The 12,875-nt window shown below is 33.6% G+C and overlaps 2 protein-coding genes across 3 annotated transcripts; both read left to right on the forward strand.

Annotated features, from left to right (window-relative positions):
- The first annotated feature begins 1,816 nt into the window (after positions 1-1,816).
- LOC115707903 (nuclear pore complex protein NUP96) lies at positions 1,817-7,085 on the forward strand. The gene is made up of 6 exons (XM_030635997.2): positions 1,817-2,057; positions 2,613-5,176; positions 5,383-5,506; positions 6,110-6,258; positions 6,546-6,643; positions 6,721-7,085. The coding sequence occupies exons 1-6, from the start codon at positions 2,024-2,026 to the stop codon at positions 6,920-6,922; spliced, it is 3,171 nt and encodes a 1,056-aa protein (XP_030491857.2). The 5' UTR covers positions 1,817-2,023; the 3' UTR covers positions 6,923-7,085.
- Positions 7,086-7,955: 870 nt separating this feature from the next.
- On the forward strand, positions 7,956-11,459 carry LOC115707904 (uncharacterized). 2 transcript variants are annotated; one of them, XM_030635999.2, is made up of 10 exons: positions 7,956-8,238; positions 8,603-8,687; positions 9,044-9,118; positions 9,212-9,248; positions 9,588-9,671; positions 9,789-9,849; positions 9,934-10,040; positions 10,246-10,311; positions 10,846-10,998; positions 11,105-11,459. In XM_030635999.2, exons 1-9 carry the CDS (start codon positions 8,211-8,213, stop codon positions 10,939-10,941), a joined length of 639 nt encoding a protein of 212 aa, XP_030491859.2. In that variant the 5' UTR covers positions 7,956-8,210; the 3' UTR covers positions 10,942-10,998; positions 11,105-11,459. The 2 variants fall into 2 exon arrangements, with proteins under 2 accessions (XP_030491859.2, XP_030491858.2); XM_030635998.2 differs by having other exon boundaries at positions 7,960-8,295.
- The last annotated feature ends 1,416 nt before the right edge of the window (positions 11,460-12,875 follow it).

Below are 12,875 nucleotides of genomic sequence, written 5' to 3' on the forward strand. Positions count from 1 at the left end.
AAATAAAAATAAGAAGAAGAAGGAAAAAGAGCACAATAGTATCCATAAAAATAGCCCAGAAAATTATAAAAAATAAAAGAAATGCATTATGTACATATATTATGAGTAAAAATTACAAGTTACAACATCACTTTACATACATGTATGCTTTTAGCACTTCTGTTCTGATTATAAATTCCCAAAATTCTTGTTTCTTCGAGAAATCGAGCTCTGCATAAAAGGGAAAAAAAAAAGATTAATTATCATTAATCATTTTACTTATAATAGAGAGTTATTTTACATGCATATAATATAACATACCTTTGTTAGTCTAATCATTAACATACGACAATGGATTATATGGAAAATCCCATTGAGTTGCTGCAATTGCAGCCACATCTCTGCTACACTGTGATTTTATATACTGTTTATTGACATGTCGTTTGGATAATACGACATTGGGGAACCATAAGAGTTGTAGCTATAACAAATGTCATGAATATGATTTGTCTAGCCGAAAGTGGAGGAGGGGGTGGACTTAGTGCTACTCTCATTAGCTTCCGAGCTGTAAAAACGACAACGTTTTAGTACTCAAAACGACACATAACATCCCTATATATATTATATAATTTTAAGAAACAAACCTGATTTGTATTGAGAGAACTCGGTAGCCATGGTGGTAAGAAGGAGTGAAAAGAACATTATAGAAAGAAATAACAAAGAGAGCAACTTCATTTTATTAAATTTGAGATTGTTTAGTGAAGAAGTGAAGAAAAATAAAGTGTTTGTTTGTTCTTATATATGTATCTGGGTTTAGTTTTGAGGTGTGAAAATTGAAGTGGGCACTTCTTAGAAGTTGAGTTTGGATTTCATTTTTCTAAGTAAGTTTCGTATTGAATGCATTATAATTTCTCAATTTGGGTTTTGAAGTTTCTCAACTATTTTCTTCCAATTGTGAAAAAACTCAACATACTGAGGTGTTGACTTAATTGACGAAAATAGTTTCAGCAACATCATTAATTAGATAACTTTTATTAATAAAAAACATTACAAATTGACAAAAATAACACCATTTAAATTAAAGTGTCAAACCATATGCTTGTGCAACTTTTAAAAAATAAAAATGTTCTACAAATTTTAAAAAAATACGATATAATTTATAATATAGAAAATAAGAGGAGTATTATCACTAATCTTTTATTATAATTTTTTTAGTAAACTTCCTATAATAAATACCATTATAAAAAAATTATTTTGTCATAAACTTAAAAGTTAATCAAGAGATTATGATTATCATTTTTTATAAAATAATGCTCAAAACATATGTATTAAATTTTTTCTTTTATTTAAAATTTTATGAAATAAGTGAAATAATTACCATATACACTACCAACAAAATTACATTAAAAGTTTTTCTTACCATAAAATTTTCTAAATATATATTTTTCTTTTAAATTCATGGGTAAATACTATTTTGGACTCTTTGTTTTGTAAAAGTTACAGATTGGACTCTGTGTTTTGTTAAATGACAAAATAGACCTTGTATTTTCTAAAATAGTAAAAATAGGACCCTGAGCTTAATTTTTGACAACTTTTTTTTAATACAACCAACTTGAAGACAATGCTTAATACGAACAAATACAAAAAATATAAACAGTTTTGTCATAGCACTTTTAGATCGGATTATAATTAAATTTTATTTTGACAAAAAATCAATTCAGGGTCCTATTTGTACTATTTTAGAAAATACAGGGTCCATTTTGTCATTTAACAAAATACAGGGTCCAATTAGTAATTTTTGCAAAACATAGGATCCAAAATGGTATTTACCCTAAATTTATCTATAATTCTCAGAAATTAAAAAAAAAAAACAGTGAGGGACAAAATGGCGGACTCGCGGCCTTGCCTAAATTGCCTTTGCTCTTTGAACTTGTAACCGGAAACTGGAGACTTACAACGGGGACAACCGGTAATCCTGCTCTAATAACTAAAAAAAAAGCCCTCTCATTCAACTTTTTACAATCTCTCTGATTCTCACATTTTCATGGCGTCGCCACTGCCTCGGTCTCCGGTCTCCGGTAACTGTTCTTTCTCCTTGCACCTCTATTTCCGGTTCCGTTTAGTTGCTCAGAAAATGAAATGAGAACCATAGTTTCAGATTTAATTGGTCTTAGACGATATAATTCTACTTTAGTTTTTCTCCCTGAGAACTGTTATGGTCTGATTAATGTAGCAGAAAAATTGAAGAGTAAGAAGAAGTTTAATCCATATATTTAAGCTTAATGAATCTTTCATGTGATTCGGTATATTGTAGTGCCGTGTAATGTTTTCTCCTTTTTCGTTTTTATTTTGGCCTCCTCGAGTGAGAGGTGGCGTTTGTCAACTTTTAGGGTTTATAGCTTGCATTTTCACTTCGGATATGGGGTTTTAGGTTTCTGCGATATGTTTTGTTTTTTTAATTCTATAATTTGGATTAGTCACTAGTAAAATGAACTTTCGATGTGTGTTTCTCTTTTCTTGGTTTCATATGGCAGATTCTGATGAATTACAAGTATGTTTCCGTGTCGTAAACTTAATTTTGTATATGAACATATATATATTTTGTCATATAATTCATTTATAATTTTTGCTAGGGGCCTCTGTTGAACTTGATGGTAGGAGTACAGTCAGTACTTCCTGTGCTATGGATTTTGCTGCAGAAATTTCTAGTTCACAAGATGTACTCCAAAAGAGAATGAGAGAGATTGAAACTCTTCTACCTACTCTACAGAAGCCTGAGTATTATATGGAGCCATGCTTTGATGAGTTGGTCTCGAGGGAATTGATGGATCCTGGTTATTCTAGCCGAGTTCCAGATTTCACAGTTGGAAGATATGGTTTTGGTTCAGTCAAGTATATTGGAGAAACTGATGTTAGGTGGCTGAATCTAGACGATATTGTAACCTTCCATAGGCACGAGGTAGTTGTATATGAAGATGAAAGTACCAAGCCTTTGGTTGGTCAGGGCCTTAACAAGACTGCTGAGGTGACTTTGGTGCTAAAATTAACATCCTCAACTATTGAGGAGGATCAGAAAGAAAGTGTGGTGGGTAAATTAAGGCAGAGTGCCCAGAGACAGGAGGCTCAGTTTGTATCATTTGACTCCGCTAATGGTGAATGGAAATTCTTGGTTCAGCATTTTAGTAGGTTCGGATTAAGCGAGGATGATGAAGACGATATGGTAATGGATGATGCTCCTGCAGTTCAAGAGCCAACAGCGATGATTGGTGAGGAGATCTCTGACATTGATGAACAACCACAATTTGATAATTCTGGAAACTTGCTTTCTCATTCTCTTCCTACTCATCTTGGGCTTGACCCAATAAAGATGAACGAATTGAGAATGTTGATGTTCCGTGATGAGGAAGAGGACAGTGATGATTTCGATCAATTTCTTAGTCATCAGAAATCATCCTTTAATAAAGAATCTGTCAAACCACCTCTGCAGAATTTGACACCGATGAATCATAGAGCTACTCCACTAGTTGCCCGCAAAACTCCATTGGCATTGCTTGAGTACAAGCATGGAAGTTTTGATTCGAACTCTCCTGGTACCATTTTGATGGCCCAACAAATTAAAACTACACCTCTCAAGAAATTAAAACCAGAAGGTTTTCAGCTGGACCTCAAGCATGAAACACCAGTAACTAGAAGCCATACTCAGTGTGTAGTTGATGCGGGTTTGTTCATGGGTAGGTCATTTGGGGTAGCGTGGGGTCCAAATGGAACACTCATTCATGCTGGTAAACCGGTTTGTGGTAGTGATTCTCAGAAGGGGTTGTCTTCTGTGATCCACTTGGAGAAGATTGCCATTGACAAAGTGGTTAGAGATGAGAAAAAGAAAGTGAGAGAGGAACTAGTGGATTTTGCATTTGATTCTCTTCTAAATCTCCACAAAGAAATAAATCACGATACAAAAGAAAAAGAATTTGGGTCTTTTAAATTGAAGCTTCAAAAACTTGTATCTAATCAATTACAGCTTTCAGAGATTTGTAGAAGCTATGCAGAGATTATTCAGAAACAGCTAGAAGTACCTGGGTTGTCATCTTCTGCCCGCTCTGGTTTGATGCACCAAATAATGGTATGGGAGTTGATAAAAGTCCTTTTTTCTGAAAGAGAGAATAATAGAGAAATGAAACCTTCGAGCACAGACAATGAAGAAGATATGATGCAGGACCAGGATGCGAAGGAAGCTTCTCTTGATGTTGATCTTGAAGCACTCCCTCTAATCAGAAGGGCAGAGTTCAGTTATTGGCTGCAAGAAAGTGTTTGTGGTCATGTACAAGATGACATAAGTTCCCTAAATGAGACTGATTATCTTCAACATATATTTTTACTCCTGACTGGGAGGCAGTTGGATACTGCCGTGGAACTGGCCGTTGGTAAAAGTGATGTAAGACTTGCTTGTTTATTAAGTCAGGCTGGTGGTTCCATGGTGAATCGTTCTGATGTTGCAAGGCAGCTTGACCTTTGGAAAATCAATGGGCTGGATTTTAATTTCATTGAGAAGGATAGGATAAGGCTTTATGAGTTGCTTTCTGGTGACATTCATGGCTCTTTGTACAACATTGACATTGACTGGAAGAGGTTTCTAGGTTTATTAATGTGGTATAAACTACCTCCTCATGCTTCACTGCCTGTTGTCTTTCACACTTATCAACATCTTCTTGAGGATGGAAAAGCTCCATCTCCTGTTCCAGTTTATGTCGATGAAGGATTTGAAGAGGAGGCTGTAAATTGGAAATCGAAGGAGCGTTTTGACATCTCATACTATCTTATGCTTCTTCATGCAAGTGATGAAACACAACCTGAATTTTTGAAGAATATGTTCAGTGCCTTCTCTTCAACACACGACCCACTTGATTATCACATGATATGGCATCAGCGTGCTGTGTTGGAAGCAATTGGTGTCATCAGTTCTGATGATCTTCATGTTCTTGACGTGGCACTTATTTCTCAACTCTTGTGTTTAGGCAAATGCCATTGGGCCATCTATGTGGTTCTCCATATGCCTTATCGTGAAGATTTTCCTTATCTTCAAGCTAATTTAATTCGGGAGATCTTGTTCCAATACTGTGAATCGTGGAGTACTCAAGAAAGTCAACGTCAATTTATAGAAAATCTAGGCGTTCCAGTTGCATGGCTGCACGAAGCACTGGTAAGAGTTTTTCATTTATCACGGTTTCTTGTTTTACATAATGTCATCTTGTTCATGTATTAATAACAATCGTATGAATTTTGTTTAAAGTCGTCTTCTATAGTTGAAGATGGAATTTATAAATATCTTGTCAAAATATGGCTGGAATGTTAATGTTCTTTCCTTGACTATCTAATGGCTCAACTGTCTTATTCTACAAAATGCAGGCAGTTTATTACAATTATATTGGGGATCTCTCTAAAGCCCTGGAACACTTTCTTCAATGTGCTCATTGGCCGAAAGCTCATACCATTTTCATAACCTCGGTTGCACATACACTATTCTTGTCAGGTAAAAATTGTAATGATGTGATCAAATAATGTTAACTGGACTTATCAAAGTTATATCTCAAATCTGTTTCTTTTGAGGAATATCGTGATATTTAAACATGTCAAAAACCAATTGTGCTGAAGATCATATGATCTATTTAAGAGAATTGCTAAAAGACACCACTGGTGCCTAACACTTTCCATGGTGTCATACCGCTATTGGTATAATTAAGTAGCGGTTGTCATATAATTTAAGAAAACAACTTTTAAGGAATATTGCTAACTAATTGTAAGGTCCCAATAATTAAAAGTGCTAGGTATTACCGGTGCCCAATAACAATACTTTTAAACATGATGCTAAAGATTTCTTCTCCCCTATTATATATAGGCTATATTTGACTCCCTCTTTCTGCTAGATGGGAGTGGTACAGCTCCTTTCTTTATTTTTTTATTTTTTAAGAAAAGAAAGAAGATAGGATTAGTAAAGTTCCTGGATCTGAATATTTCGTTTATGGCTGAAGGAATGTAGCGTTTTCAAGTTTTTAGGACTTGGTTTGCCTTTTTCTCTTTTTTTCCATTCACTGTAAAAGCTCACTGATTTTTATTTTGTTTTCTTTCAACATAGGCAAACATTCAGAGATATGGAAGCTTGCAACTTCAATGGAAGATCATAAGTCAGAAATTGACAATTGGGACTTGGGAGCTGGAATATACATTTCATTCTATTTTCTAAGAAATTCACTTCTTGAAGATAATGATACCATGAGTGAACTGGTAAGATACTCTATCACTTTCAGCTTCTTTATTATCATGTATAGCAGAAAGACTTGGATTAATAGTTTCATTTGCTTCTTTATTACCATATTGTTGAACTTAGTGATTAGCCTCTCGAAGAGACAGACAGTGCCCCGAGCTTCTTTGAATTTTGGATTTTTCATTCAGATTATACAAATTCGCTGCATTGTATTCCAAACTTTCATTTAAACTACCACATTAGGTTAGATCATTCTTGTTTTTCTTTCCCAACTGGTATTGATTGAGAAACTAAATTATGTTTGCAGGATTCCCTTGAGAGCAAAAACTCTGCCTGTAGTAAATTCATCGATCAATTAAACAATTCTCTGGCGGTTTTGGGTGATAGATTACCAGTCGATGCCAGGTATGTCACCTCCATAAATTTCTTGGATTTGTAAATTGAAACATGGAATAATGGTTGGTATTGTGATGTTTTGGCAGAGTGGCTTACTCAAAGATGGGTGAGGAGATATGCAGCTTACTATTGTCGGGTGTTGGTGAGGGCAGAACGCGCGATATGCAGCTAAGCTGCTTCGACACAGTGTCTAATGCTCCAATACCCGAGGAAGTCCGATCTAGTCATCTGCAGGACGCAGCCTCTCTTTTCACTTGCTTTCTTTCTGAGCTGGCTGCACCAACCTAACCTACACTTTTTGCAAATCTTTGAATGTTTTTGCTTTCATATTTTGTACACATTGAGAAAGTCCAAGAGGTTTTTTCTATTGTATATTTTGCTCGAGCAACCTATTATTATTCCAAGCATGTAGTTTTCTGACTTTTGAGATAAATTAGTTCTTTGCTCTTAATTGATTCAGTCCCTTAAAAAATATATTACCAAATCAAGTCATTCAATTTTATAATTCGTGTCATTATTGATTATTTTTTTCATAGATATATTAATATTTTTTTTTTCGTGTTTGATATTTGTATTAAAAAATAAAAATCGGAAGTACACGTAAATAAATAAAAACCAGTTAAAAGTAAAAACAAGAAAGAATTAAGGTGGCGTTTGGTTGGAGGTAATGAAATGGAATGGAATGGAAAGGAAATAATTTTCATTCTATTCCTTTGTTTGGTTGCATTTTTAAGTATTGGAATGGCATTCCAATGGAATGCTCTTTCCACCATTTTGGTGGAATGGCTATTCCATTTTAAAAAGGAAGGAATGACCATTCCAATGTAACAAGAAAAAAATTTAATTATTTTTTTATCAATTTTTTTTTATGCATTTTAAATGTTATTCCATTCCATTCCTATTCCCATTCCCATTCTCATTCTCATTCCTATAATTTTCATTCTATTTTTTTGTTTTGTTGCATATAATAGTATTAGAATGTCATTTCAATGGAATGACTTTTATAGTTTATACTATTTTAGTGGAATGACTATTCCATTTTGAAATGGAAAGAAAGACCATTCTAACGCATAATGAGAAAAAATTTAATAATTTTTTTATCAATTTTTTTTATACATTTTAAATTTTATTTCATTCCTATTCTTATTTTCATTTTCATTCTTATTGTTATGTTTTCATTCGTTCCAACCAAACGCTACTTAAAGGGTGAAAAGTTAAACTCGGAGTCCCAAAGAGATATTATTACCTGGCAAAGTCGAAAAGTGAGTGGGGTCCACCATAGGCTCCTTCCTTCTTTCCTTCCTTCCTATAAGAACGAAACAGAGCTCATTTTACCATTCTTTTTGCTACCGTACGCCGTCCTCATCCCAAAAGTAGCCAAAGAGTTTATTAAAAAAACAAGCAAGGAGGGGCGTAGTACGCATCCCACCACCACCACCACCACTGTCGAAATCTACAAACACCACCCCATTACTTCTCTCTCTCTCTAGAAACTTGGTTAAGCTTCGAAGCTCAGTCGCTGCTTTTCTCTCTCTACCTCTCTGGGTCGGTTCGCTGCGCTTGTTCTGGGTCGACGATGAAGCGGTCCGGCTTGAGAAAAACGGGTCAGACCAATTCAACAGCTTCCCTTAATTCTTCGGCGGCGGATCTCTTTCGCTCCGGTTCACTTTCTTCTTTTTTTGAATTTGTTTATTCTTTTTCTCCTTGATCTTGAATCATCCACGTGATGATAATGATGATGAGTTATTGAGGATCAAAAATTAGTTTGGTTGCTTTTATAATACATGCAAAGGTTGATTCTTTTCTTTCTGTGAAAACAAGATCAGGGTTTTATTTGGGGGCTTGATTTTTTTAGAATTCGTAATAAACTAAACATGAATCTAAATTGAGACTAGTTGATCTTGTTTCTTGATTGTACTATATTTGTGCTTGATGTTTCTTTTTTTGGTAATATATCATGTTTTTCAGCCACCAGTAAATCCTCTTCAAAAGAATTGGAACGAATCGACAATTTGTTTTATTCATACGCTAATGGGTCCTCCAATATGATTGAGTAAGTTGCACTCAATTAGTATACAGTTTCTTTTTCTTTCTGATCTTATATTTTGTGTGTTCCAATATAATTTTGTTTTGTTCTCAAATGGAATGTTTGGGTAATATGTCTTGGAGCTTTTTGAGAAATCTCCATCATTCATTTCATTTTGGAAAAACAAAATTACCTTAAAATTACTTTGCATAGAATCTCCTATGCCCAATTCATTGTCCTCTTCAGTTAATATCTTTGAGTGAATAAAATCAATGACCTGTCTTAATCTGCTTAAAATTCTTTTATGTCTATGGAAATATTATCTAACAATGAGCTGAAATCTACTTGATGTAATTTGACGTATGAACTGCCATTTTGTGCAGCCCAGAAGGAATTGAAGCACTTTGTTCTGACTTGGAAGTGGAGCATACTGATGTGAGGATATTGATGCTTGCCTGGTAACAATATTTTGGAGTCATTTGATAAATCTCAATTCTATTTGTTTACTCTTTGGCGTATGTGTTAAATCTTATTTGGCTTGCATTTACCAGGAAAATGAAGGCTGAAAAACAGGGATACTTTATCCTGGTAACATTATCTCTTCATTGTTATATATTTAATTATAAGAGGTTTCCATGCTTTGTATTAATTCATTTCACCTTTTATGACCAAAGAAAAACAAAAATGCAAGTGTACATCAATTGTAGTTGTTTACATTACAGTTTTAAAAAGCTTAACAATCTGTTTTGTTTCCTTGAAAAGTAAGTGGTATAGAAAGATCTCTTCAAAAGATTATATAGTAACTGTGTATATCATTGTACCTGCACACTGGCACTGTATTTGTACTTTGTATCTTTTAGTTTCTTGTATTCGTGGGTTTTTCTTTACTTAATATGCTGAATGAATTGCTCATCTTATACCTATTAGGAAGAGTGGCGTAGAGGCCTCAAATCATTAAGGGCTGACACTGTAAATAAATTGAAAAAGGCACTTCCAGAGCTAGAGAAAGAGGTATATTCTTAGAATTTTTTCCTTTGAGAATACTCTTGTGATTTGGTAACTCATTACACTATGTCATGGAAAGTTCACTAGAATTCTGATTCATCTACTGTCTTATTAAATAAAAAGGTCAAGAGGCCATTGAGCTTTGTGGATTTCTATTCTTATGCATTCCGTTATTGTTTAACAGGTAATGATTTTACTATGGCGAGTACTTCATTCATGCATGCACATATTTGATTATTTTAACCTAGTGTTGTTTTTTATTTTTCAGAGGAGAAACAGAAGAGCATAGATATAGAGAGCATATGTGAATTGTTAAATATTGTTCTAGGATCTGAATACCCTTCCCAGGTTGAATTGTTCATTGAGTATTTGAAGGTGAGTTTGTATCATGTTTACTTGAGTTTACAACTGTGATGGATGTATATAACCTTTTCAATATCACCTCCAGAAAAAATCCTATTTCACCCACTTTACTTTGGAGAAGATGTTTTATTCAATATATTAATTAAAGCTGTTGATTACAGGATAATAAGTGGAGAAATGATTATTAACAATTTTCTTTTCTTCTCCATTTATGCAGATTCAAAATGATTACAAAGTCATAAACCTGGATCAGTGGATGGGCTTTTACCGGTTTTGCAATGAGGTATATCCAGGGGAGAGGGCTTATGCTTCTCAAGTTTATTAGAAAATTTATTCATAAAATTCTTACCCAATAGGTTAGGTGCTATACTGCATTTGAAGATTTTGGATCAAGCTATATTGATCGCCTCTATAATAGTGTTGATAGCAAATCCACCCCTTTAATTCTAGCATGTAGCAAATCCACCCATTTTTTTTAACAGCTTGATTAATCTCACCGTAAATCACCAAGTTCAATTTTTAGTTCCATGTCAGGCCAACCTTCCTTACACTTATAAATGATGCACATTTAGCTTAGTGTAGTTTCGATACTACAAATGACCAAGTTCTAGCGATTGAAGAGCGAGTTTTAAAGCAAGAGATTGACAAATAAACTAATTTTATTTTAGTAGGTTGAAATTTTCTATTTCGTGTATCGTATTTTCCTATACACTCAGCTTTTTGCAGACTCAACTATGCACTTGATGTAATGATCCTCTAACTTTTTATGCCCCTCAATGCCATGTGTCCAACCTAATTCATTACTGTTGATCCACAGATTAGTTTTCCAGGCCTTGATAATTATGATCCTGAACTCGCGTGGCCATTGATCTTGGACAATTTTGTCGAGTGGTTGCGGGAGAAGCGATTCTGAAGTTTAAATTTTTTCGGTCGACTTGGTTTTGTGCTATAAACCACAAATACTGCCATAGTATGTTCTCCGGAATGCATATGTTTCATAAGTGAAAGTGCTGCAATTTTTTCTCGCTATATTTAAGTTCTTATTAATGTCACTAAGATTGATAATTTTCTTGCAGGGCTACCAAAAACTCACACATCAAATTGGATCCAGAACCAGAAACCGTTTTTGTTTCTCCTCATCTTTTTTCAAGCATAATGTCAAATGCTCAAAATTGCCCACATTGGAAATTGCATTTCTGTTAGTAATGTGAAATGAGTGCTTGAGAGAAAAGTCTTGAAACATAATCTCCATTTATCTTGTAATTTGAAATTTGATACAGTGGATACTAATCATACTACTACTACTACTGCTACTACTACCTAATTGATTGTTTGTTGCAAGTTATTTCAAGCTGATTCTATTATTACACTCGGAACGTTGTTGTGTATTACTATATATTCCAACAATCAGACATCATGAATCTCTTAATATGTTCTTTTTCTTAATTTTTTAGAGTACGTTAGTAAATAGCTTTGTAATTTCAATCTCTAGATATCAGAACAAGACCATAGAGAAGAACAATCCTTACATGTGAAGCTGATTAGTTGCAATTAAGTATGTTAAATTTGAGTTTCTATGTTTAATGGTGCACCATAATTAGAAAAACCCCACATAATTTTCCATCTTAAAATGGCATTCTTTTCCTATGTCCCCCCTATTGATTCCATTGTTCTTGATAGAGAACCGTCCATACACCTGGATGAAGAGCAACATCAGCCGCATGTGTGTCCACGCCGTGGTGATGTGAAGTGGCAGCCGCCTTCTCTTGGGACTTTTAAAATGAATATTGATGCCGGGTTTTGTCATCGGCGTGGTCTGTTGGGTTTTGGGGCTGTGATAGGCAATTAAACTCGTCAGTTTATAAACACAATTATGGCACAACATAAATCTTGGCAAAAATCTCTTAGGGCGGAGTTAATTGCTATCTTAGAAGCTCTCAAATGGTGTGTTAAACAAGATAGTTCTATTAAGAGTGATTGTAAAAAAAAATGCTATTAATGCTATCGAGGGAAGGTGTGAATTGTGATAGTCATGTAGACAGTATTATTATTGGTCACATCTAAAATTTTATGATGTTTGTCAAAGTTAGTTATTGTCCCATTATTCATCGAGAGGGGAATAAGATGGTCTATCTGTTGGCAAAGATTAATCTACAAGAGGACTATTCTCTTTTGTCATTGACAATTGTATTCGTCATCTTATTCACGAGAAAATTGGCTATTGATTTATGAGAATTTAATATATGAGGATTGTTATTGTCAACTTTTTATTACAATTTTTAAGTCACTTTTTGTACTTAAAAATACATGCAAGAATATTATTTTTTAATTTTTTTTTTCATGGCAGTGTTTGTTATTCTTACAACATCATCACTTTAAATTTTTAAAAAATTTCGAATAGTTATAATGCCGAAAATACAGTAAACTAGAATATTAAAAACTCTGTTTTCAGCATTATAAATAAAATTTACAGAAGTAATACTATAACTATAACGAAAACGAATACCGCTATAAAGAAATTTGAAAAAAAAATATTCCAACATGTAATGTAATTTTCGAATAGTTTACAATGTCGAAAATGTGTTTGAAGTTTTTTAAACGCGTGTGGTAAATTAAAATATTAAGAACTTTATTTTGGACATTATAAATTATTCAAAAAAATTCAAAAATTTACAAAAATAATATTATAACTATAACAAAAACGAATACCGCTATATAAAAAAAAAATTCCGATATATAATTTTAGACATAAAAATTGATTAAAAAATTGTAATTAACATTCTCTTATATATATCCCTCTCATTTTATTTTCATAGACATTATTATTATGTTCTAAGGTTTTGAAAC

This window comes from Cannabis sativa, chromosome 1 (genome assembly GCF_029168945.1).
Source record: "Cannabis sativa cultivar Pink pepper isolate KNU-18-1 chromosome 1, ASM2916894v1, whole genome shotgun sequence".
In the NCBI taxonomy this organism is placed as follows: Eukaryota; Viridiplantae; Streptophyta; class Magnoliopsida; order Rosales; family Cannabaceae; genus Cannabis; species Cannabis sativa.